Source organism: Artemia franciscana, chromosome 1, assembly GCF_032884065.1.
Source record: "Artemia franciscana chromosome 1, ASM3288406v1, whole genome shotgun sequence".
NCBI classification, from domain to species: domain Eukaryota; kingdom Metazoa; phylum Arthropoda; class Branchiopoda; order Anostraca; family Artemiidae; genus Artemia; species Artemia franciscana.
In genome coordinates, this window is record NC_088863.1 from 38,559,873 (window position 1) to 38,587,450 (window position 27,578).

General features: G+C 33.6%; 1 protein-coding gene across 1 annotated transcript in view; it reads right to left on the minus strand.

Moving 5' to 3' along the window:
• LOC136029295 (metabotropic glutamate receptor 3-like) overlaps positions 1-27,578 on the minus strand; it is a 162,069-nt gene that overhangs the window by 29,329 nt on the left and 105,162 nt on the right. Inside the window, exons 10-13 of the mRNA XM_065707557.1 lie at positions 25,431-25,620; positions 20,725-20,959; positions 17,888-18,055; positions 276-536 (exon numbers count right to left, since the gene is read on the minus strand). Of these exons, the coding sequence (XP_065563629.1) occupies positions 276-536; positions 17,888-18,055; positions 20,725-20,959; positions 25,431-25,620 (854 nt within the window). The remainder of the gene's footprint in view (positions 1-275; positions 537-17,887; positions 18,056-20,724; positions 20,960-25,430; positions 25,621-27,578) is intronic.

Below are 27,578 nucleotides of genomic sequence, written 5' to 3' on the forward strand. Positions count from 1 at the left end.
TCGATTATTTTCAGTTGTTATTACTCGAATTTCGAACATTAAAATGACTCGATTGAGTTTAGTAACTAGTTCCGTTCACTGAAATTTCACGTTTACAAATTTACACAGAAGTTGCCTAGAATATAACAATCAGTACAGCTAAACTTATGCTTTTATTTTACGGTAGATTTGTCGGATATTTTAGGCCATATTTAGTTTTTTTTTTAAGCAGAAACACTTTTGATAACGTGTCTAAATACTTTCGCTACATGTTTTCTATGTTTCCTACTACTAACCTTGCAGCCATGGATACAGACAAAGTGACAACCCGTACTGTTGAACTTGTGGCGCTGAAAATAAGAGTAATACATGCCATCCATTTAATAACGATAGTATATACGGTGAGCCCAATAAATCGGGTCTCGCTGAACACTCCAGGACATTTTCTTGTCAATACAGCGTAGTATGTGCAAAAAATGAGTAAAATAGCTGGATATATGAGGGTAACCAAAAACGACATGTTTTGAAACCCGTTGCACACGAGGATGCTTTTACTCCTAAAAAAGGTTATGTAAATAAGTCCGAGTCTATAACTAAGCTAAAATAAAATATGAACTGAAGAACAAAAAAGACACAAAATAATAGAGAAGTTTACATCTTACTCTCCTTGCAAAATATTCAAAACAATATCATACAGTTAAATACTTCATATATTACTGGCATTAATAATTACCAGTTTATTGACGATTTTCTTTTGCATTAAGCCAGAGGCTTTTGTTTCCTATATATGCTTTTTAATTCGTTTTGAATAAATAATCTTATTTTTTTAACGAAGCGAGAAATAAGAACGATGACATGTATTTTGGGTATATCCAGACAGTTTCGACCTTTACTTTATAAAGAAGCTGTAATTAGTATTGCCTTAACTAAATACTATAAAGAAATCATTAATTTGAACAGGGTGAATATCATGTATGTTTTAAAAACTGCATTGAAAGGTGACTGGAATCAAACAGTTCGTCGTAACGAACTGTAGTAAGGAGCAACCAGGCTCAATAGTAACCAAAACTCTAAAAAATGGAATTTTGATATCAATAGATACATCAAAAAATTGCATTTTAACGCTGATTTTGAATATATAAGTTTAATCAAGTTTAGTCTTACCCATCAAAAGTTACTAGCCTGAGAAAACTTGCCTTATTTTAGAAAATAGGAGGAAACAACCCCTAAAAGTCATATTATGTTAATGAAAATCACACCATCAGATTCAGCGTATCAGAGAACCCTATTGTAGAATTCAAGCTCCTATCTACAAAAATGTGGAATTTTGTATTTTTTGCCAGAAAAAAAGGATGCGTGTTTATTTGTATGTTTGTTTTTTTTTCCCAGAGGTGATCGTATCGACCCAGTGGTCCTAGAATCTTGCGACAGGGCTCATTCTCAGGGAAATGAAAAGTTCTAGTGCCCTTTTTAAGTGACCAAAAAATTGGCGGGCACCTAGGCCCCCTCCCACGCTAGTTATTTTCCCAAAGTCACCAGATCAAAACGCTGAGTTAGTCATTTTATTTAGCGTAGTCAAAAAACCTTATAACTATGTCTTTGGGGACGCCTTACTCCCCCACAGCCCCCTGGGAGGGGCCACAAGTTACAAACTTTGACCAGTGCTTACATATAGTAATGGTTATTTGATACTGTACAGACGTTTCAGGGGGATTTTTAGGTTTGGGGGGGGGATTTGATAAAAGGTGAATATGTTGGGGGAACTTTCCTTGGAGGAATTTGTCACGGGGGAAGAAAATTTTCATGAAGGGAGCGCAGGATTTTCTAGCATTATTTAAAAAAATACAATGAAAAAATAAACATGAAAAAGTTTTTTCAACTGAAAGTAAAGAGAAGCATTAAAATGTAAAACGAACAGAAATTATTGCGCATATGATGGGCTCACCTCCTCCTAATACCTCGCTCTTTACGCTAAAGTATTTTTAGTAATTTCAACTATTTATTCTACGGCTTTTGTGATTCAGGGGTCATTCTTAAGAAATTGGGAAAATTTAAGCTTTAGTGTAAAGAGCGTGGTACTGACGAGGGGCTGTACCCCTTCGTATACGTAATAAAAATATGAGAATACAGAAGTTCGTTACGGATGCTTATTTGTAAGTTACGTATATCTTTTACTAATAAAAACATTCGTAAAAAAATTAAAATTTCTAGTTGCCTTTTTAAGTAGCCAAAAAATCGGATGGCAACTAGGCCTCCTCCCCCTCTCCTTTCTTTCTCAAAATCATTCGATCAAAACTATGAGTAAGCTATTTAGCAAAAAAAAAAAAATGCAAATTTCGTTTTAATTAATCATCTGCGGAGAGCCAAAATCAAAACATGCATTGATTCAAAAACGTTCAGAAATTAAATAAAAAAAAACAAGTTTTTTTAACGGAAAGTAAGGAGCGACATTAAAACTTAAAACGAACAGAAATTGCTTCGTATATGAAAGGGGACGCTTCCTCATCAACGCCCCGCTCTTTACGCCAAAGTTTTTTTTTACTGTTTTAAGAAGTAGAGTTAAGCGAAAGAGTCAAACTTTAGCGTGAAGAGCGGGGCGTTGATGGGGAAGCGCCCCTTTCATGTACGAAGCAATTTCTGTTCGTTTTAAGTTTTAATGTCGCTCCTTACTTTCCGTTAAAAAAACTTGTTTTTTTTTATTTAATCAGAAGTAATAAGCTCCTTTTCTTTTGAAATAGGCTGAGTTGCTGCTAACTCTTCTCCAGACGCTGTTGTCTTCAAATCAGCTCAAAATCGTATTAAATGAACATTTAAACTCATTTTAGCATTGAAAATTAAGCTTTGAAATCAGATAATATCAGACTCATGTAGGCCTTGAGCATTATCAATTTTTTAATTTATGTTATAAGCTGGCTATCATTACACTGATTCCAATATATCAGGCATGTCCGTAAGAAATCTGTTTCTGATTGTCAATAATAACAAAACAAAATTTGGAAGGAGGGGGACAGTTTTAAAACAAACTTGATATTTCGAATATGAAGTGTGCAACAATTCAAAAACAATTTAGGATAACGAGGGGAGGAGCTATGACCCGGGCCTTCCTTTTTCTTTTGACTTTTTTCTTTTGATTTCTCCCTTGACAAGAACTAAATTAAAAAAAGTTATTTGAACTGAAAATAAGGAGCGACATTAACACTTAAAATGAACAGAAATTATTCCGTATATGAAAGGGGATGTCTGCTCCACAACGCCCAGCTCTTTACGCTAGAGTTTTGTATTGTTTTAAAAAGTAGAGTTGTGAGAAACAGTCAAACTTTAGCGTAAAGTATGGCGCGTCGAGGAGGTGGCAGCCCCTTTCATATACGGAATAATTTCTATTCGTTTTAAGTTCTAATGTAGCTCCTTACTTTCAGTTAAAAAAACTTGTTTTTTTATTTAATTTTTGAATTTTTTTGATTAATGCAGGTTTTGATTTTGGCTCGCTGTACATGCATAATTAAAACGAGATTGAATATTAATTTTACTTTTTTTTGGCTGAATGGCTTTCTCAAAATTTTGATCAAACGATTTTGATAAAAAAGGGGTGGAGGAGGGGGTCTAGTTGCCCTCCAATTTTTTTGTCAAACAGTTCGTGGTAACGAACTGTAGTAAGGAGCGACCCGGCTCAATAGTAACCAAAACTCTAAAAAATGGAATTTTGATACCAATAGCTACATCAAAAGAATCGCATTTTAATGCTGGTTTTAAATATATAAGTTTCATCCAGTTTAGTCTTACCCATCAAAAGTTACGAGCCTGAGAAAATTTGCGTTATTTTAGAAAATAGGGGGAAACGCCCCCTAAAAGTCATAGAATCTTAACGAAAATCACACCATCAGATTCAGCGTATCAGAGAACCCTACTGTAGAAGTTTCGAGCTCCTATCTACAAAAATGTGGAATTTTGCATTTTTTGCCAGAAGGCAGATCACGGATGCGTGTTTATTTGTTTTTTTGTTTTTTTTTTTTTGTTTTTTTTTTTTTTTCCCAGGGGTGATCGTATCGACCCAGTTGTCCTAGAATGTTGCAAGAGGGCTCATTCTAACGGAAATGAAAAGTTCTAGTGCCCTTTTTAAGTGACCAAAAAAATTGGAGGGCACCTAGGCCCCCTCCCACGCTAATTATTTTCCCAAAGTCAACGGATCAAAATTCTGAGATAGCCATTTTATTCAGCGTAGTCGAAAAACCTTATAACTATGTCTTTGGGGACGACTTACTCCCACACAGTCCCCGTGGGAGGGGCAACAAGTTACAAACTTTGACCTGTGCTTACATATAGTAATGGTTATTGGGAAGTATACAGGCGTTTTCAGGAGGATTTTTTTGGTTTGGGGGAGGGGTTGAGAAGAGGGGGATATGCTGGGGGAACTTTCCTTCGAGAATTTGTAATGGGAGAAGAAAATTTCCATGAAGGGAGAGCAGGATTTACTAGCATTATTTTAAAAAAACAATTAAAAAATAAAAGTGAAAAAGCTTTTTCAGCTGGAAGTAAGGAACAGCAATAAAACTTAAAACAAACAGAAATTATTACCCATATGAGGGGCTCACCTCCTTCTAATACCTCGCTCTTTACGCTAAAGTATTTTCGGTAATTTCAACTACTTATTCTACGGCTTTTGTGATTCAGGGGGTCATTCTTAATGAATTGGGATAAAATTTAAGCTTTAGTGTAAAGAGCGAGGTACTGACGATGGGGCGAATCCCCTCATATATGTAATAAAAACATGAGAATACAAAAGTTCTTTACGTAAGCTAATTTATAAGCTACGTAAATCTTTTACCAATAAAAAGATTCGTAAAAAATTAAAAGTTCTAGTTGCCTTTTTAATTAACCAAAAAATCGGGGGGCAACTAGGCTTCGTCCCCCGCTCTTTTTTTCTCAAAATCATTCGATCAAAATTATGAGAAAGCCATTGAGCCAAAAAAAAAATATGAAAATTTCGTTTTGATTATTCCTCTGCGGAGAGCCAAAATCAAAACATGCATTGATTAAAAAACGTTCAGAAATTAAATAAAAAAAACAAGTTTTTTCAACTGAAAGTAAGGAGTGACATCAAAACTTAAAACGCACAGAAATTACTTCGTATATGAAAGAGGCTGCTTCCTCATCAACGCCCCGCTCTTTACGCTAAAGTTTTTTACTGTTTTAGAAAGAAGAATTGAGAGAAAGAGTCAAACTTTAGCGTAAAGAGCGGGGCGTTGATGAGGAAGCAGCCTCTTTCATATACGAAGTAATTTCTGTGCGTTTTAAGTTTTGATGTCACTCCTTACTTTCAGTTGAAAAAACTTGTTTTTTTTATTTAATTACTTAAAAAGACTACTAGAACCTAATTTTATTTAAAAATGTTTTTATTAGTAATATATATATATATACTAGCTGTTGGGGTGGCGCTTAGTGCCACCCCAACACCTAGTTGATGGGGGCGCTTCGCACACCCCCAAAGCCCACCCGCGTACGTAAGTCGTTACGCGCCATATTAGTTACGTGCCATTGTAGTTGTGTCCCTATGTCCCACCTGTGAATATAGATATATATATATATATATATATATATATATATATATATATATATATATATATATGTTTTTAACTACGTAAAACTTGCGAATATACAACATTCTTTGCTGTCCCATTGTCTGTGCATATAAATAGATTGTCAGGTTTACCGACTCTTGAACATGCAACATATAATGGTCCATGGGAAAACAATCCGTATTCAGATCTATACCTCATGATTCTAATGATTGCCCTTGAGCTTTGTTGATGGTGATTGCTAATCGACCATTCCCTGAGTCGCCATCGTCATTTATATATCCCCCTGTGCACCCCGGCGTCCCCTTTGTAGTTATGTCCCTGTGTCCCGGTCGTCATTTATATTCCCTGTGTCCCGGTCGTCATTTGTGTCCCGGTGTTCCAGTCTGTGATTTCTCTTTGAGTGTCCCGGGCGTCATTTATATTCCTTGTGTCCCGGTGTCCCGGTCGTCATTTATATCCCCCTGTGCCCCCCGGCGTCCCCATTGTAGTTGTGTCCCTGTGTCCCGGTCGTCATTTATATTCCCTGTGTCCCGGTCGTCATTTGTATCCCGGTGTCCCGGTCTGTATATACATTCGTTTTTTAGTTTTGTTTTTCTCCTTTATTTTTTTCCTTTTTTCTTTTTTTTCTTTTTTAGTTTATTTAGATTTTTAGATTTTTTAGTTTTTTTATTAGTTTTTAGTTTTTTCGTAGTTTTTACCATTTTTTTAGTTTTTTTAGTTTTTTTTTTTTACTTATGTCCTGGTCGTCATTTATACTCCCTGTGTCCCGGTCGTCATTTGTGTCTCGGTGCTTTGTTGATTGCTAATTTATATTATATTTATATTTATATTTTTTATATTTATTAATATTTTTTTAGTTTTCTTTTTCTCTTATTTTTCAGTTTTTTCCTTTTTTTTAGTTTTTTCTTTTTTAGTTTTTAGTTTTTTTTTGTTTTTTACCTTTTTTTAGTTTTTTTTAGTTTTTTTAGTTTTTTAGCTTTTTTAGTTTTTTTATTAGTTTTTAGTTTTTTTTTTAGTTTTTGCCTTTTTTTAGTTTTTTCAGTTTTTTTTAGTTTTTAGTTTTTTACCTTTTTTTAGTTTTTTTTAGTTTTTTAGCTTTTTTAGTTTTTTTTCTTTTTAGTTTTTTTTGTAGTTTTTACCTTTTTTAGTTTTTTTTCTTCTTTTGTATTAGTGTGAAATAATTCAGACGTCATATGCGGACAAACACGACGTCACTCGACAGACAGACAGACAGACATAACCCACAAACAACTTATTTTTATATATATTTATTCATATTTTTTTAGTTTTCTTTTTCTCTTTTATTTTTCAGTTTTTTCCTTTTTTTTAGTTTTTTTCTTTTTTAGTTTTTAGTTTTTTTTTAGTTTTTTACCTTTTTTTAGTTTTTTTTAGTTTTTTTAGTTTTTTAGCTTTTTTAGTTTTTTTATTAGTTTTATTTTTTTTGTAGTTTTTGCCTTTTTTTATTTTTTTCAGTTTTTTTTTAGTTATTAGATTTTTACCTTTTTTTAGTTTTTTTAGTTTTTTAGCTTTTTTAGTTTTTTTTTTCTTTTTAGTTTTTTTTGTAGTTTTTACCTTTTTTAGTTTTTTTCTTCTTTTGTATTAGTGTGAAATAATTCAGACGTCATATGCGGACAAACATGACGTCACCTGATCCACACACAGATCCACACACAGACAACTTATTTTTATATATATATAGATATAGATATATATATATATATATATATATATATATATATACTAGCTGTTGGGGTGGCGCTTCGCGCCACCCCAACACCTAGTTGGTGGGGGCGCTTCGCGCCCCCCCCAAGCCCCCCCGCGCGCGTAAGTCGTTACGCGCCATAATAGTTACGCGCCATTGTAGTTGTGTCCCTATGTCCCACCTGTGAATATAGATATATATATATATATATATATGGTTTTAACTACGTAAAACTTGCGAATATACAACATTCTTTGCTGTCCCATTGTCTTTGCATATAAATAGATTGTCAGGTTTACCGACTCTTGAACATGCAACATATAATGGTCCATGGGAAAACAATCTGTATTCAGATCTATACCTCATGATTCTAATGATTGCCCTTGAGCTTTGTTGATGGTGATTGCTAATCGACCATTCCCTGTCCCGGTGTCCCGGTCGTCATTTACATCCCCCTGTTTCCCCCGGTGTCCCCGTTGTAGTTGTGTCCCTGTGTCCCGGTCGTCATTTATATTCCCTGTGTCCCGGGTCCCGGTCATCATTTGTATCCCGGTGTCCCGGTCTGTATATACATTCGTTTTTTAGTTTTGTTTTTCTCCTTTATTTTTTTCCTTTTTTTTTCTTTTTTAGCTTATTTAGATTTTTAGATTTTTTAGTTTTTTTTATTAGTTTTTAGTTTTTATTTCTTTTTAGTTTTTTTGTCCCGGTCGTCATTTATATCCCCCTGTTTCCCCCGGTGTCCCCGTTGTAGTTGTGTCCCTGTGTCCCGGTCGTTATTTATATTCCCTGTGTCCCGGTCGTCATTTGTATCCCGGTGTACCGGTCTGTATATACATTCGTTTTTTAGTTTTGTTTTTCTCCTTTATTTTTTTCCTTTTTTTTTCTTTTTTAGTTTATTTAGATTTTTAGATTTTTTAGTTTTTTTATTAGTTTTTAGTTTTTTTTTCTTTTTAGTTTTTTTGTAGTTTTTACCTTCTTTTTAGTTTTGTTAATTTTTTTTTTTACTTGTGTCCTGGTCGTCATTTATACTCCCTGTGTCCCGGTGCTTTGTTGATTGCTAATCGAACATTCCTTTTGTCCTGGTCGCTTTCTCTTTGAGTGTCGTCATTTATTTTTTTCTTTTTTAGTTCTTTTAGTTTTTACCTTTTTTAGTTTTTTTTTAGTTTTTAGTTTTTTTAGTTTTTTACCTTTTTTTAGTTTTTTTAGTTTTTTTAGTTTTTTAGCTTTTTTATTTTTTTATTAGTTTTTAGTTTTTTTGTAGTTTTTGCCTTTTTTTTAGTTTTTTTAGTTTTTTAGCTTTTTTATTAGTTTTTAGTTTTTTTTGTAGTTTTTGCCTTTTTTTAGTTTTTTTAGTTTTTTAGCTTTTTTATTTTTTTTATTAGTTTTTAGTTTTTTTTGTAGTTTTTGCCTTTTTTTAGTTTTTTCAGTTTTGACGTCACCTGATCCAGTTTTTTCAGGTGACGTCACCTGATCCACGATCCACAGATCCACAGACAACTTATTTTTATATATATAGATAGTTTTTTTTTTTTTACTTATGTCCTGGTCGTCATTTATACTCCCTGTGTCCCGGTGCTTTGTTGATTGCTAATCGAACATTCCTTTTGTCCTGGTCGCTTTCTCTTTGAGTGTCGTCATTTATTAGTTTTTTCCTTTTTTTTTTAGTTTTTTATTGGTTTTTACCTTTATTTTAGCTTATTTTTCAGTTTTTTCCTTTTTTTTAGTTTTATTTTATTTTTTATTTTTTTTAGTTTTTTACCTTTTTTTAGTTTTTTTAGTTTTTTTAGTTTTTTAGCTTTTTTACTTTTTTTATTAGTTTTTAGTTTTTTTTTGTAGTTTTTGCCTTTTTTTAGTTTTTTCAGTTTTTTTTTTAGTTTTTTATTGGTTTTTACCTTTATAGTTTTTTTTAGTTTTTTAGCTTTTTTATTTTTTTTATTAGTTTTTAGTTTTTTTTGTAGTTTTTGCCTTTTTTTAGTTTTTTCAGTTTTGACGTCACCTAATCCAGTTTTTTTAGGTGACGTCACCTGACACATCCATCCATCCATCCACAGACAGACAACTTATTTTTATATATATATAGAAGAAACTAAAAAGAAGAAAAAACTAAAAAAGAAAAAAAACTAAAGAAGAAACTGTATCTATATATATAAAAATCTATATATATATATATATATATATATATATATATATATATATATATATATATATATATATATATATATATATATATATATATATATATATATATATATATATATATATATATATATATATATATATATATATATAGATAATATAGATAAGATATAAACTGGCGTAACAGGCATAGTGTAACAGACAACTTATTTTTATATATATAGATTTTTATATATATAGATACAGTTTCTTCTTTAGTTTTTTTTCTTTTTTAGTTTTTTCTTCTTTTTAGTTTCTTCTTTTTATTGATTTGTTTTCTTCAATTTGTCAATGTTCATTCTAACATTGACACTTGGAAAAATCTTTACGTGCCAAGCATGCTAAAGCTCCAATAATTTATATTAAACCTCAAAATTTGGGGTATCTGTTTTAAGGTCTTCGAATTACTTTAATCTATTGTCAAAATATATTGAAATATTTGTGCAATTCCCAGTTTTTTTAGTTTTTTCTTTTTTTAGTTTTTTAGCTTTTTTAGTTTTTTTTCTTTTTAGTTTTTTATCTTTTTTATTTTTTTACGTTTTTTCTTTTTAGGTTTTTCTTTTTTTAATTTTTTTAATTTTTAATTTTTTTTTTTAGTTTTTTCTTTTTAGTTTTTTTTTAAGTTTTTTACCATTTTTCTTTTTTCGAATTACTTTAATCTATTGTCAAAATATTTTGAAATATTTATGCAATTTCCAGTTTTTACGTTCTAGTTTTTTTTTCTTTTATATATATATAGAAGATATAATCTGGCGTAACGGACAGACAACTTATTTTTATATATATAGATATATATATATATATGTAACTTACTGATTAACTTACATAACGATTTTCTATATTCGGATATTTTTACTAGCTGTTGGAGAGGGGGGGGGGGCGCTTCGCACCCCCCAAGCCCCCCCCGCGCGCGTAAGTCGTTACGCGCCATATTAGTTACGCGCCATTATAGTTGTGTCCCTGTGTCCCACCAATGAATAAAGATAGATATATTTATGTTTTTAACTACGTAAAACTTGCGAATGTACAACATTCTTCGCTGTCCCATTGTCCGTGTATATAAATAGATTGTCAGGTTTAACGACTCTTGAACATGCAAAATATAATTGTCCATGGGAAAAACAATCCGTATTCAGATCTATACCTCATTATTCTAATGACTGCCCTTGAGCTTTGTTGATGGCGATTGCTAATCGAACATTCCCTGTGTCCCCGTCGTCATTTATATATCCCCCCTGTGCCCCCCGGCGTCCCCGTTGTAGTTGTGTCCCTGTGTCCTGGTCGTCATTTACATTCCCTGTGTCCCGGTCGTCATTTGTGTCCCGGTGTCCCAGTCAGTAATTTCTCTTTGAGGGTCCCGGTCGTCGTTTGTATTCCCTGTTTCCCGGTGTCCCGGTTGTCATTTGCGTCCCGGTGTCCTGGTTTTTAATTTCTCTTTGAGTGTCCCGATTGTCATTTATATTCCCTGTGTCCATTTACATTCTCTGTGTCCCGGCCGTCATTTGTGTCCCGGTGTCCCGGTCTGTAATTTCGTCAGTCGAAAAACATGAAGTGAGTCGACAAACAACTTCATGACGGCATAATGCTCAATCCTTAGAATGACGTCAGTCGACAAACATGCATGACGTCAGTCAACACACAAACAACTTATTTTTATATATATAGGGTAGGAAGCATGAAATTAGGTGACAGAATTTGTTTACTTAGGCAGGAAGGATGGGGCACTAAATGGGGCTTAGGTTGGGAAGGTATTAATAATAGAATACTAATTGCCCATTTTATGACTAAAAAGTTCAGGGTATCAGTTATAGTAGTATATGCCCCCATTGAACCAACTGATGAATATTATTTAAGAATTAACGACGCTTCTTGACTACTAAGGTCCATGCATCGGCCCTGCAGTGCATTCCTGCAGCGTGATTCGATCTCTGGGTCCCGTATTACCAAGCTAAGGTCAAATCCACTGCGCCTCCACAAGACAACTGATGGAGATACTAGTGACTAAGGTGAATTTTACTTACAGTTACAGGAGCAAATAGACAGGGTACCAGGTAGAAATATGGTGTTTTTGCTAGGAGATTTTAATGGCCAGGTTGGTAGAAATAGGGATAGATGGTATCCTAGCCTAGGTAAATTTGGTGTAGGAAAGGAAAACAGTAATTGCTATATGCTTTTGCAATTTTGTAGGTATATCAACCTAGTTATAACCAATACGGTGTTTGGTCACAAAATGGCCCATAAGTTGACATGGTATTCATGTGATGGTAAGACAGCAAACCTTATTGATTATGTTATTATAAACAGAAGACTAGCAGAATCAATAGAAGATATTAGGGTGTATAAGAGTGCCGTTATTAATGTTAAAAGTAAAGATCACCATCTAGTAGTGTCTAAGGTTGATTTAAAGCTGAAATTTCGGAAGGGTAACTCCCTCCCGGAAAGTTATGATTTTGGTAGACTTCAGGATGAAAATTTGAGAAAAAAATTCTAGGAACAGCTGAGTACTAAACTTGAGAGTTTAAAATTTGACAATGTGGAAGGTGGATGGAATAATTTCAGAAAAACAATTTGTGAAGTTGCTGATGGTGTCCTAGGGATGAGTGCTAAGACTGCAACTAGGAACATTAGTGAAAAAGCTTTAGATTTAATAGAGAGTAGAAGGGGTTTGTATAAGAATTATCTGAGTGATAGGTCGTATGAAAACAAAAGGAATGTTAAGAAAATGGAGAAAGCATTAAAATATGAACTAAGGAGATGTGAAGTGGAGGCCATGGATTAAATTGCTGAGGATCTGGAAGATGCGGCTAGACGGCATAATAGTAAAATATTATACTGGCATGTTAATAAATTGAAAGGGAGTAGCCAATCCGGACTAGTCCCAGTTAAAGATAGAAATGGGGCCACAATTAGTGATAAGGAAAAAGTTAAAGAAAGATGGGTGAAACATTTTGAGAATGTGCTAAACCGAGATAAAGTTGCAGGAAAAGATATAGATGAAAATGAAAAAGTTTGTGATACCTTGGATGTGAAGGAAGATTTGTTTAGTGATAAAGAATTAGCGACAGTACTAAAAGGATTAAAAATTAATAAGGCCCCAGGTGCTGATAGTATGATTAATGAGTTTCTTAAATATGGTGGCTCTGAGGTTAGGAATAAGCTACTGAAAATTATGAACATGATTTTTGAAAAAGGGGAAGTACCCAATGATTTTAGGAAAACCTTAATTAAACCACTTTATAAGAAAGGTGACAAGAGTGAGTGTCGTAATTATCGAGGCATTAGTCTGGTCTCTGTAGGTAGCAAATTACTGAGTAATATGATACTTTTTAGACTGAGACACGCTGTAGACAAAGTTTTAAGGGAAGAACAATGCGGTTTTTGGAAAGGTAGACGATGTGTCGACCATGTTTTTACTCTTAGGTTAATAATTTAGAAGTCTATTCGTTGTCAAACACCTTTATTCCTCAGTTTTATTGATTATGAGCAAGCTTTCGATTCTGTTGATAGAAGAGCGTTAACAAGGTCTTATCGTTGTATGGTATACCAGAAAAATACATTAAAGTGATTTGCGCTATGTACGAGAATAATACTGCTGCGGTTAAGGTAGGAAATGAGGTTAGCAACTGGTTTTGTATTAAATCAGGAGTTAAGCAGGGTTGTGCTCTATCCCCCTTTATATGGATCATTTTGATGGACTTCGTCTTAAGGAGCACAGGAAAGGCAATTGGAGACCATGGAATCAAATGGGGAGGAAGAACGCTCCTGAACTTAGATTATGCTAATGATTTAAGCATATTAGATGAAAGTGTGAGCAAAATGAATGAATTTTTAGAGGTTTTACGAGTTCAGGGTGGTAAAATAGGCTTGAAAATTAATGTTAAGAAGACTAAGTCACTAAGGCTATGAATAAGTGAACATGAACAGGTGACATTAGGTAACGAAAAGATTGACCAGGTTGGGAGCTTCAGTTACCTTGGTAGTATTATTAGTAAAGATGGTGGGAGCAGTGAAGATGTTAAAAGTAGAATACCTAAGGCTCAGGGTGTTTTTTCACAGTTAAAAAAAGTTTGGAAGAATAGAAAGATAAGTCTATAAGCCAAGATTAGAATATTGGAAGCTACAGTGATGACAGTGGTCAAATATGGCTCTGAAGTATGGGCACTCCGAAAAGCTGATGAAAATTTACTAGATGTTTTCCAGAGAAATTGCCTACGGATTGTTCTGGGTACCCGGCTGACTGACCGTATTTCAAACAGTAGGTTGTACGAAAAGTGTAGTTCAATCCCGCTTTCTGGGGCTATAATGAAAGAAAGGTTGAGATGGCTAGGCCACGTTCTACGGATGAAGGATGACAGATTACTGAAGATTGTCCTTTTTGGCCAACCGTCTGGGGTTACATAGAAAGCAGGTCGTCCTTGTCTGGGTTGGGAGTATGTCTTAAATAAAGATTTAATGGAAATGGGAACTTCCTGGGAGGGTTTAAAGAGGGAGGCTTTAAATAGATTAGGTTGGAGGAGGAGCGTGCGTAGCTGTGTTGGTATCAGGCAGCTTGGTGCTGCAGTGAGTTATTAGTAGTAGTAGAAGTATAGAAGATATATAGATTACGTATATGAGCGGGTTTGCCCCCTCATCTATGCCTCGTTCTTTATGCTAAAGTTTGGATTTGCTCCAATTCTTTAAGAATGACCCCTGGATCACAAAGGCCATTTAATTAGAATAAATAGCTCTTTTGAAATTACTGAAAATACTCCAGCTTAAAGAGCGAAGTAATGTACGAGGGGACAAACCCCCTCATTTAGGTAATAATGGCTATTCGTTTTAAGTTTTAATGTTGCTCCTTATTTTCAGTTGAGTTTTTTTTTTAATTTATTTTCTCATTGTTTTTTAAATAATGCTAGAAAATCCAGTGCCCCTTTCATGGAAATTCCCTTCCCCCATGATAAATTCTTCCCCTGAAAGATCCTACAACGTAACTCCCTCCCCTACCTTTCCCCCAGCCAGAACCCCCCTTAAAACGTCTGCCTACTTCCTGATAACCAATACTATATGTAAACAATGGGCAACGTTCATAGCTTGCAGCCCTTCCCCCAGGGACTGTGGGGGATTAAGTCGTCCTCAAAGACTATAGTTATTAGATTTTCCGACTATGCTGAACAAAATGGCTATCCCAAAATTTTGATCCGGTGACTTGGCTAAAAATGAGCGTGGAAGAGAGCCTAGTTGCCCTCCAATTCTTTTGGTCGCTTAAAAAGGCAACAACTTTTGATTACCGGTAGAATGAGCCCTCTTGCGACTTTCCAGGACCACTAGTTTGAAACTATCACCCCTGGAAAAAAAGCAGTAAAAAAAAACATAAAACAAATAAACACGTATCCGTGATCTTTCTAATGGCAAAAATTACAAAATTCCACATTTTTGCAGATAGGAGCTTGAAAACTCTACAGTAGGTTTTCTAATACGCTGAATTTGATTGTGTGGTTTTCATGAAGATTCTGTGACTTTTAGGGGTGTTTCCTACATTTTTCGAAAATAATGCAAATTTTCTCAGGCTCGTAAATTCTGATGGGTAATGCTAAACTTGATGAAACTTATATATTTAAAACCAGCACCAAAATCCCATTCTTTTGATGCATCTATTGGTATTAAAACTCTATTTTGTAGAGTTTCGGTTACTATTGAGCCGGGTCGCTCCTTATTTACAGTTGCCATGTTACCACGTTACGACGAACTGTTTGATTCTAAATCTATATCTAAAGAATGAAGTTTTTTTTTTCCAAGGTTAGTTAAGCGATCTCGACTAATTCTTTTACTTAAGGGTGGACATTAAAGGGATTGAGCTATTTATCAGATGATATGCTTATTGTCTGTATTGTGGAACATTTTGAAAAGGCTATACTTTCCCATCTACTTTTAGTTATAGAGGCGACGAAGTTTTTGCATGATTCTCTGTTTGGCTTCCGAGCAAAGTACTCAACCTAGTGTGCATGTGCTACCCTGTAAATTTTCTATATTCTTCTTTTGATTCTGGTCGATTCATTTTGTCAGTTGATGCTGATCTTTTGATTGTAAATGTATTGTTCAAGTTCGCTTTTTAGGGTCAAAACTGATGGAGGGCATTTAGCCCCCCTCCGTGACATCTTCTTTTTCCCAAATACATCCGAAAAATTATGAGGTAGCCGCTTTGTTCACAATATTCGAAAGATCATATAGCAATGTCTGATAACATATGACAAGCCGAGGGACAAGGGTTGTTAGATATGCCCCAGGATATATAAAGCTTTTATGGAACGGGTGGTCGTATAAACTTCGGATTGGATAGGGCTCATTTGATCGAAATTTGGAATTTTTAATGTCCCTTTTAAGAGTCAAAGGTGAAAAGAGGCCAACCAGCCCCTCCCCAAACCTATCATTCCCAAAAAAACATCTCACCAAAATTTAAGAGATATATTTTGTTCAGCATAGTTGAAGAGTTCTGTCTTTGGGGATCTCAGCCTCCCAATAGTCCTTAGGGCATGGGCTGTAAATTAAGCAATTCGTTCAATGTTCACGTATAATACTTGTCATTGCGAAAGGTATGCATTTTTGGACTTTACTTTCCAAAAACACGAAGGGCATCCAGGTGAGTCCTTAAGAGAATTTTGTGGGGTGTTTGAACAAAATCAAAACACTTATAAGTATTTGGATTGTCAAAAGGGCGTAAGTATACTAGTATTACGCTATTTCTGTTAAGATTACTGCTAGTAATGCCAATACTACTACTGTGACTACTATTGTAACTATGCCTAAGGGTATGAAGGTAACATTTTCAAGGAATTTTTAGGGTAAGGTGAACATAATCACAGCACGCCGTCTGTATACAAGTGTAACAGCAATATCTTAGGAACAGTTTAGTGTGTGACGTTGAAACTAACAGGACAGGTTGGGGGGATATTGAACAAAACAAAATAATATATTTGTAAAATAGTGCTGCTGCTTCTTCCCATAATACAACCACTACTCCTACTATTACTACTTCTAATACTCCCGCCGCCACTAAAGCTAAGACTAATACCATTAATTCTACTGCTACTGCTACTACTGCTGCTATTGAAAATAAGGGTATTAAGGTGAAAAATTTCGGATGCAATGAAACTGTATAAAACTAAATCAAAGCACACTATTCCCACACAGGTTGTCAAGAAGACGCGTCAAAACACCTCAGGACCAATTGGTGGTACAAAGTTGAAACTTTCAGCTTATGTTGAAGGGGATGATGAAGAAACCAATTGTGCTATGCCCATAGTGCTATTCGTGCTACTAAAACTATTGCTACTACCCAAGGTAGGAGTATTAAGGTGAAGCTTTTAAAGAATATTCAGAAGGAAGGCAAACTACATCAAAACAAACAATGAGCTAGTGGATTTTAGAAAAAAGGTGACAAAGCAATATCACCAGAACAGCTTACATTGCTAAAAAAGAACTTTAAGAATACGTTATGACGGGTTTTGAACTAGCCAGACGGCACTTTGTGATTACTATTAATACTACCACTATAGCTACTGTAACTAATGATTCTAAAGGTATTAAAGTGAAACATTCAGGGAAAATTTAGGGGAATTTTCAAATAAACGAAAAAAACTATATGCGTGCAGGTTTTCAAAAGAATATATATGTAATATCATAGGCAACTCCAAACTATAATAGCTAGACATATTATTGAAAGTTTTAAGGGAGCTAATTCAATTCAACATTAAAAATTCAAGGGGCTTTTTTAAGAGTAAAAAGAGATTGGAGGCTAAGTAGCCCTCCTCCCAAGCCCGTTCATTTTCCAAACACACCCAGTCAAAATTTTGAGACGGCTTATTCACTTAGCATAATAGAACAGTCCAGCAACTATGTCTCTAGGGATGAAGTATATCAACCTCCCGCAATTATGCAATTGGCTAATTATGATTTAAAACTAAATTATTCCTTAAAACTAAATCAAGGCACTGTGTGTACGGTTGCCAATAAGGAACCTTAGCAATACCTCGAAAACTATTTGAAGTATTAAATTGAAACTTTCGGAGCAACTATTGCGACTTCTGCCCTTACAATTTAAATAAATCAAAAGAGTGTAAGTGTATCCAGGTTGTCCAAGAGCAAAGATAGAAAATTCTGAAAGTAATAGTAAGTTTTATTTTACAGGCCACCTTGAGGAGGTATAAAATTAAATTAAAAATTATTATTTGTGTCTGGATTAAAAATTGTTGAAAAGTTTATCCAACATACAAATAACAAGCTAAACTATGGATTCTTTTAGAAAAAACCTAAAAGGTGTAAAATATTAGATTTTTTCCATGAAAAAGACTATGTCAATAAAAACGAATAGAAATTAATTAAAAAACTTTTTCCACAAAATAATTTCTTCAAAGAAAAGTAAAGAGCTCCATTAACCCAAAAATCCCAAACCCAAAAATAAAAACAAAATAAATACCTCACAGGATATATAAAAACTACTGTTGGGGGTGCTGCAATTAACCAACAGACATTTACCACAATTTCTATGCTTGCTAGAAGAGCCGCTATTGTCAGCTGAGAAGATGGACTTGTATAACGAGCTCTTGGGACACCTCCTTTTCTCTGGTTGAAAATGCGGGCAATTCTGGAAAAATGCAACTAATTTTTATGGTTTTAGACCAAGAAGATCTACAGAAATAGACTAAAAACTAAAATAAGATATTTTATGTAAATTAGATTTTTATGTTATGGGTCAAAAGAACAGATTAAATAAAGGAAGAAAAAAGAATAAAAAGAAATCACAAATAGAAATGGAAGTATGCAAATCACATAGGGATTATTGCTGTACGCAGTTGGAATGAAGATAAAGATTAAGGATGGATCTACTCTGATAGACTTGAGATTTTGACCGCAGTAATGACTTACGTCTGGCCGTAAATACAGGCTTTTAGTTTCCATTTGTTTTTATTTTTCTTTTACAGCTAAAAAGCTTCTCGATTTTTGAAGAGTGGAATTTAATTGCGACGTCCGCTAATAGTCAATAAGCAGTGAGGATATAATAAAAAAATCTATAATACCATCATAACTATTGATTGAACACTTTTTGTGTCTATTTTTCTTGAATCTTTTTCTGTTTTTATCTGATTCCCTCAGCTTTTCCATAGATGGGTACACTATTTGCTAAAAATTCGTAACTTTTTAGTTGATAGAAGGGAGAATTTTCTTTTCGAAGTGAAATAATTAGCATTATTATTAGAACAGCTCCTGTATGTACTACAGCTATGAGCAGAGTTGTTATGGAACTAATATTGTCTCTTCACCTCAGAACCGTCAATAACTTTCAAATAAACAAAATATCTTATATTGTAATTTCTTGTAATAAAACATATTGGTAATTTTTATAAAACATAAGCTATTAGGTTTCCGTGTTTTCTTTGATATATCATTTTCTTGTACGAATTTATTATTTGTCGTAACATAGTTAGTTAGTATTTAAATCAGTCAGTACTTCTACCGTTAGTATGCTTGATAAGCCTTTTATTACGGAAGGGGGTGTTTCTATCATTCCTCAAAATGCACGAATAGTACCTCTCCATAGAAGTGGTCTTCAACACGACCCAACTACTTTTTTTCGCCACCCCCCAATTCTCTTGGTGTTCTCACAGCTCTTCAAAAATCTATTAAGAATCAAAATAATGTTATCTTGAAGCAAATCAACTGCTAAACCAATAATAACTTAAATTCAGAAGAGTACCTTGAACAGAAGATGCGCTGGCATCATTGAGCTTACTTAACCAGCGAGATATTCGAGCCAGGACTTTCGTCTGCTGCTATTCTACTTGATATTAAGTGTTTGGCAGTATAGACCATGAAATTTTAACAGGGAAATTAGAACACTTTGGGATTAAGAGGAAGCCACGATAATGGTTCCAATTGCAAATTCTGCTCCAAGTATATAGGAGAAGATATTTTGAACGACATCGCGATAATCTTCGATGTGTAATAAGAACGGATTATATAAACAACTACTCTGATGAGCTGATGGTGTTTGCAGCCGACACTATATTGACCTTTTGTGGCTCAGCCATTACAACCCTCAAGGACAAACTAAACGAAACTCGGAAGAAGCTTATCTAAATGGGAACTTAAGTCTGGATGAATGTAAATTGATTTACAACAGATGTCGACAAATTGTGTTCTATTATTTTCAAGGATTTGTACTCGTCATTCAAAAATAACTGAAATTAGTACTTCTAGCGTTATGATCAGGCAGTCAGAAATAATTTTTTTAAAGTATCTAGCTGTAATCCTGGATGAAAACCTCTTCATTATACACCAGAACTAGGCTACGGAACTGAAATTATGTCGTAATTTTGGCATCATCAAGAAACTGAAGCATGAATTTCTTGAGACAATGGAGCTTTCGTCATATTAAAAAGAGATATAAGAATTTTTACCTGCAGTATTATGAAATACAATTTGGTGATTAGCTTTTACATCCTGCCAGAAGAGATTTGATTCATTCTTAAAAGTGTGTACTAAAAACCATTGCATAAGGAGACGACCATCTCTTCTTTGGTTTCGTTTTACGGTCTGACATGCTAAGTTTATGTTTTAAAGATTCTGTTGCAAGGTTACATCAATCTCACTTAGAAAGTTGCTTTCGATTATTTCCTGATCAGCATGGTTTGAACACACAATCTGCTTTTAACTTCAGGTAAGACGAAATTCAACAGTGCACTTTCGTTTCTTTCCAGATTTTGCAAATGCTGAAGTGTGGAAAAAGTTTCCACAATGAAGCTCCGATAGAAGGTCTCTCGGGTATTTCAAAAATGGTTTAAAAATATATTTAGCTAAGGAATAAACTAAGAATAATTTAAGTTGGTTGTAGTTTGAAATTATGTTTTCTTATGAATATTAATTGACGTAACTTATATATATAATAGGTGAGGTAATTGTACCTCTTAGAATTGAGAGAAGAGCCCTACTGTTAAGGTTGAGAACAATTTATACGTGGAGAAGAAGAGAAGACTTGTAATTGTGTTGCAAAGTGAAGTGGAAGCCGTACTGCATGCTATTGATCAGTGGTAATTGTCTTTACAGAATGACTCTTCATTTTCATTTTGATTTATTTAGGTTTTATTGACTCATTCATAATGATTTTTGTTCGTTTTATGCGTGATATATTATACCTCTACTTGTGCTTATTTTAAGTTTCAGTATCACTTTTTACTTGTATTATAATTTTGGGATACCTTTGTAAAAATAAATGATAAGCAAGAAACATTAACAGATCTTGAACAAAACTTATACCTTGAAGTTTTTGTAGCTATTGCCGAGAATGAAATTGAGTACGTAGTGCCTAGAAAAAGCCTTAGGCCTCCACACATCCAAGGATTTGGCTTTGATACGATAATAAATGGCACTATAAATGATAATGATATTCCAGAAAGAAGCACTGCGCATAACTCTCTACCAGATGCTTTTATGATCGGTGTTTCCCTGTGTTTCCAGAAAATAAAGGAGACAAATGATGTGATCATATGACCTGTGATAAAAATTCAGTTTATAATAAAAAGGAATTAGTAATAAAGGTCAAATCCAAATATATATCTTTTATCTACGGTAATAAATTGTTAAATTAAAAGTTTCAATAATTTTGTTGGAACGATTTCCACATTGTCTTTAAGTGCAGTCAAATTCATAGAAAGTCATTATCATTGATATTTTCACATTTCGACAAACTATACCAATGGCTACAATTCCAAACAAGTGCAATCTTAATTTTACCCACAAATCAAAAGATAAGAGGGATTCTTCATCAAAACTAGAGGCAAATTCTATTGGAAAAACTTCCAACTAAAACTAGACTTAATTATCTATTAATTACTGCTAACAAGTGTTTTGGAACTTTTTTTTACCATTTATTAGGACTATATTGTACCAGAAGCTTAAAATTCAAAATAGTTGCTGCAATCAGTAACTCAGCCAGAAAAAAAAACAACATCATATTAGTAAATAAAAAACGAAGGAAGATGCTTATTTATCATCATTGCATTTAAAATTGCAAATATTAAGACATAATTTCGCAAAAGCAGAAGGCAAAGTCCCCCTCCCTAAAAAGAAGGAATCAAATAATCAACAGTAAAGAACAGTAAATTAAAAACGAAACATACCATTTGCATCAATATATATATATATATATATATATATATGTCTGTGTGTGTGTGTGTCGAGTGACGTCATGTTTGTGTGTCCACTGACGTCATGTTTGTTGATTGACGAAATTACACACCGGGACATCGGGACACAAATGAAGACCGCGACAACGGGACATAGGGAATATAAATGACGACCGGGACACTCAAAGAGAAAGCGACCGGGACACAAGGAATGTTCGATTAGCAATCACCATCAACAAAGCACCGGGACACAAATGACGACCGGGACACAGGGAATATAAATGACGACCAGGACATAAGTAAAAAAAAACTAAATAAAACTAAAAAAAGGTAAGAACTACAAAAAAAAACTAAAAAGAAAAAAACAAACTAAAAACTAATTAAAAAAACTAAAAAAGCTAAAAAACTAAAAAAACTAAAAAAAAGGAAAACATCTGAAAAATAAAGGAGAAAAACAAAACTAAAAAAAATAAAAATCTATATATATATCAAAATAAGTTGTCTGTGTGTCGAGTGACGTCATGTTTGTGTGTCGACTGACGTCATGTTTGTCGACTGACGAAATTACAGACTGGGACATCGGGACACAAATGACGACCGGGACATAGAGAATATAAATGACGACCGGGACACTAAAAGAGAAAGCGACCGGGACAAGAGGAATGTTCGATTAGCAATCACCATCAACAAAGCACCGGGACACAAATGACGACCGGGACACAGGGAATATAAATGAAGACCAGGACATAAGTAAAAAAAACTAAAAAAACTAAAAAAAAGGTAAAAACTACAAAAAAAAACTAAAAAGATAAAAAAACTAAAAACTAATAAAAAAACTAAAAAAGCTAAAAAACTGAAAAAACTAAAAAAAAGGAAAACATCTGAAAAATAAAGGAGAAAAACAAAACTAAAAAAAATAAAAATCTATATATATATCAAAATAAGTTGTCTGTGTGTCGAGTGACGTCATGTTTGTTTGTCGACTGACGTCATGTTTGTCGACTGACGAAATTACAGACCGAGACATCGGGACACAAATGACGACCGGGACATAGGGAATATAAATGACGACCGGGACACTCAAAGAGAAAGCGACCGGGACACAAGGAATGTTCGATTAGCAATCACCATCAACAAAGCACCGGCACACAAATGACGACCGGGACACAGGGAATATAAATGACGACCAGGACATAAGTAAGAAAAACGAAAAAAACGAAAAAAAAAGGTAAAAACTACAAAAAAAACTAAAAACTAATAAAAAAAAACTAAAAAATCTAAAAAACTAAAAAAACTAAAAAAGAAAAAAATTAAAAAAGGAAAAAACTGAAAAATAAAGGAGAAAAACAAAACTAAAAAAATAAAAATAAAAATAAAAAAAAACTAAAAAGGTAAAAACTACAAAAAAAACTAAAAAGAAAAAAGAAAAAAATAAAAAAAACTAAAAAAAAGTAAAAACCAAAAAAAAACTAAAAAGAATAAAAGGGGAAAAATACAAAAATTTATTTCATCATATAGCAATTCAAAAACGAATGTATATACAGACCGGGACACCGGGACACAAATGACGACCGGGACACAGGGAATATTAATGACGACCGGGACACAGGGACACAACTACAACGGGGACACCGGGGGCACAGGGGGATATATAAATGACGAAGGGGACACAGGGAATGTTCGATTAGCAATAACCATCAACAAAGCTCAAGGGCAATCATTAGAATCATGAGGTATAACTAAAAAAAAAACTCAAAAAAGGTAAAAAACTAGAAACTAAAAAAAAGACCAATTCAAAAACGAATGTTTATACAGACCGGGACACCGGGACACAAATGACGACCGGGACACCGGGACACAAGGAATATAAATGACGACCGGGACACTCAAATTGAAATTACAGACTGGGACACCAGGACACAAATGACGACCGGGACATAGGGAATATAAATGATGACCTGGACACAGGGACACAACTACAACGGGAACACCGGGGGCACAGAGGGATATATAAATGACGACGGCGACACAGGGAATGGTTGATTAGCAATCACCATAAACAAAGCTCAAGGTTGCTCTTGTAATTCCTTGGCACGTTTTTTTTGGCATTATCTCTTTGAGCCTTAAGCCTGTTTTCACGTTGTCCTTGTTATTCCTCGGCACACTTTCTTTTGGTAATTTCTCTTTGAGCCTCGAGCCTGTTTTCACGTTGTTCTTGTGATTCCTCGGCACGATTTTTTGGTAATTTCTCTTTGATACGCAAGCCTGTTTTCACGCTGTTCTTGTGATTCCTCGGCACACTTTCTTTTCTTACTTTCTCCATTAGCCGCAAGCCTTTTGGCCTTAACTCTTTGAGCAGCTTCCTCGGCTGTTTCTTCTGCCATTGTGGGATTTATACTGAAATTTCTCTTTGAATCGCCCCCTCATATACTTATAATGACATCATATACAAAGCCTGATATACTTATAATGACGTCATATGCGTACAAACAAATAAACATACAACTTACTTTGTGTATTTTATATATATATATATATATATATATATATATATATATATATATATATATATATATATATATATATATATATATATATATATATATATATATATATATATATATATATATATATATATATAAATTGCTTAAAATGTAAAAAAATGGCGATTGCACAAACTTTTCTATATATTTTGACTATTGATTAAAGAAATTCGAAAACCTTAAAACAGAAAACCAAACCAATTTACGTCATCAATTCGATCCAAAAATGACATAGCGTTGCCGGGACCTAGAACACAAGGGACAACGAGAATCCGTATACAGAAGCCTGCTTTTTGCCATGCTGTGGCCCACGCGGACCGATGGCAAAGCCACCAGGACCTAGCACTGTCTGTGGTTATAACACAAGGAACAATGAAAATCCGTATATAGACGCCTGCCACGTGCCAAGATTAGGCCCAGCAGCGAAACCGCCGGGACCCAGTACTGTCTGCAGTTAGAACACAAGGGACAATGCCAATACACCCGTGGGGACCAGCACTGTCTGTGGTTAGGACACAAGGGACAACGAGAACATAATCCCAGGCAGCAAATTCCTTCTTCAGATTTGTCATCATATCTAGAAACTGTTGGTCTATATTAGTGGATAGGGCGTCTTCACACATGATTCTTGCATAAGGGGCCGAGTCTTGCGCAAGGTTTTTGAAAGAGTTTTTCTTCACAGTCACAAGAGGTCACATTTCTTCAATTATGCAGTCTGAGAACGTTGTCTTGCACTTTTTATGACACAAATATACTTTTCAGTTTAGCTTTAGCACGCTCAGTACTCAGTCCAGTTCAGTTAAAATACTTTAAAATGTTTTCAATACTTCAAAAGACTGAATACTACGAATGATAAACAATGGAAAATTTTACTGAACTTTTGTTGTTTTTATTTATACCTCTTCTAAAAATATAACAGGCCTTTAGTAATGTTCATTTGGGTCTTCTTCTAAATCAACATCTTAAAAAACTAACTATACAAGATGGAGTCGGAAAACAATGAACACTCTCGAAAATTGCGTTTGATAGACAAAAGTATTTAGGAATTTTGGGAAAGTTAATTTGTATTTACGAACAGAAAAAATGATTATGCATTTAAATTACTTATATAATTTGTAACTAAATACGTATTTAAATACTATGAAAAGTATTTATGTATAAAATTATTATACAAATACGTGTTTAAATACTAATTAAATACGTATTTCAATACTTGCTAAAATTCACTGTTTAAAATTCATCTAAATTATAAGTCTTTTTTTTTATTAAAATGACACATTCTATATTAACCTACCTGTTAAACAAATGACCATAACACTGATGGCTATAGGGTTGCTGTAACTCATAAATTCTGGTTCAAGAGGAATACAGTGACCTCTCTCATTACTTGGCTTTTGTCCCCAGGGACACACTTCACATTGATCATTTCGAATAATATCAAACTCTCCGCATTGTCGACACTTCGGGCAACAAGTGTTAAAGAACTAAAACAGATTCTTAAAAAAAAGTGTCTCAAAAAAGAACATAAACATATAATACTCCAAATCAAATTTCTGCCTCTCTTGTACAGTTTTTTTTTTAATTATTTATTGAAACGTTAGAAAATTCAAATCGTACTAAATTTTTGAGAAAATACTATTGTTTGTATATAATTGCATGTCTACTTGTACATATATGAAGTATATATATATATATATATATATATATATATATATATATATATATATATATATATATATATATATATGTATATATATATATATATATATATATATATATATATATATATATATATATATATATATATATATATGTATATATATATATATATATATATATATATATATATATATATATATATATATATATATATATATATGTATATATATATATATATATATATATATATATATATATATATATATATATATATATATATATATATATATATATATATATGTATATATCTATACTAGCTATATATATATATATATATATATATATATATGTATATATCTAAACTAGCTGTTGGGGTGGCGCTTCGCGCCACCCCCACATCTAGTTGGTGGGGGCGCTTCGCGCCCCCCCAAGCCCCCCCCGCGCGCGTAAGTCGTTACGCGCCATATTAGTTACGCGCCATTGTAGTTGTGTCCCTATGTCCCACCTGTGAATATATATATATATATATATATATAAATATATATATATATATATATATATATATATATATATATATATATATATATATATATATATATATATATATATATATATATATATATATGTATATATATATATATATATATATATATATATATATATATATATATATATATATATATATATATATATATATATATATATATATGTTTTTAACTACGTAAAACTTGCGAATATACAACATTCTTTGCTGTCCCATCGTCTGTGCATATAAATAGATTGTCAGGTTTACCGACTCTTGAACATGCAACGCATAATGGTCCATGGGAAAACAATCCGTATTCAGATCTATACCTCATGATTCTATTGATTGCCCCTGAGCTTTGTTGATGGTGATTGCTAATCGACCATTTCCTTTGTTGCCGTCGTCATTTATATATCCCGCTGTGCCCCCCGGCGTCCCCGTTGTAGTTGTGTCCCTGTGTCCGGGTCGTCATTTATATTCCCTGTGTCCCCGTCATCATTTGTGTCCCGGTGTCCCAGTCTGTGATTTCTATTTGAGTGTCCCGGGCGTCATTTATATTCGTCAGGATATTGTAGGGCATCGTAGCATCGATGAGTTTAAGCAATTCTTGTCAACTGGTTGTTTCGCCTATAAAGAATATTATCTCGAGGTAAGAACTGATCACCGACCACAACGATTGCCACTTTGTTGATAGTTGCGTATCAGGAGGCATCAATTCGATTGCTGTTTTTAAGCAGAAGCACTAAATTATTATTTTTGTGGAAAAGATGATGTATATAAATATATATATATATATTTTCTTTTTAGTTTTTTTGTAGTTTTTACCTTTTTTAGTTTTTTTCTTCTTTTGTATTAATGATAAAGCCAAGGTTCAAACCTGGAGCCTCTCGGACCTAGAACCTGAAACATAACGCTTTACCAACTCAGCTACTTCGGCGTGAATACATTCGTTTTGAGCAGCTTCCTCGGGTGTTGCCATTGTAGGTTCTTCAGTCATTTTACAATTAGAAATTTCTCTTTCAACGATCTTCTTACAATTAAAAATTTGTCTTTGAACGATATTCTTAAATACCTGTGTCCTGGTCGTCATTTATATTGCCTGTGTCCCGATCGTCATTTGTGTCCCGGTATCCCAGTCTGTAATTTCTCCTTGAGTGTCCCGGTCGTTATTTATATTCCCTCTGTCCCGGTCGTCATTTGTGTCCCGGTCTGTAATTTCTCTTTGAGTGTTTTTTCTTTTTAGTATTTTTTAGTTTT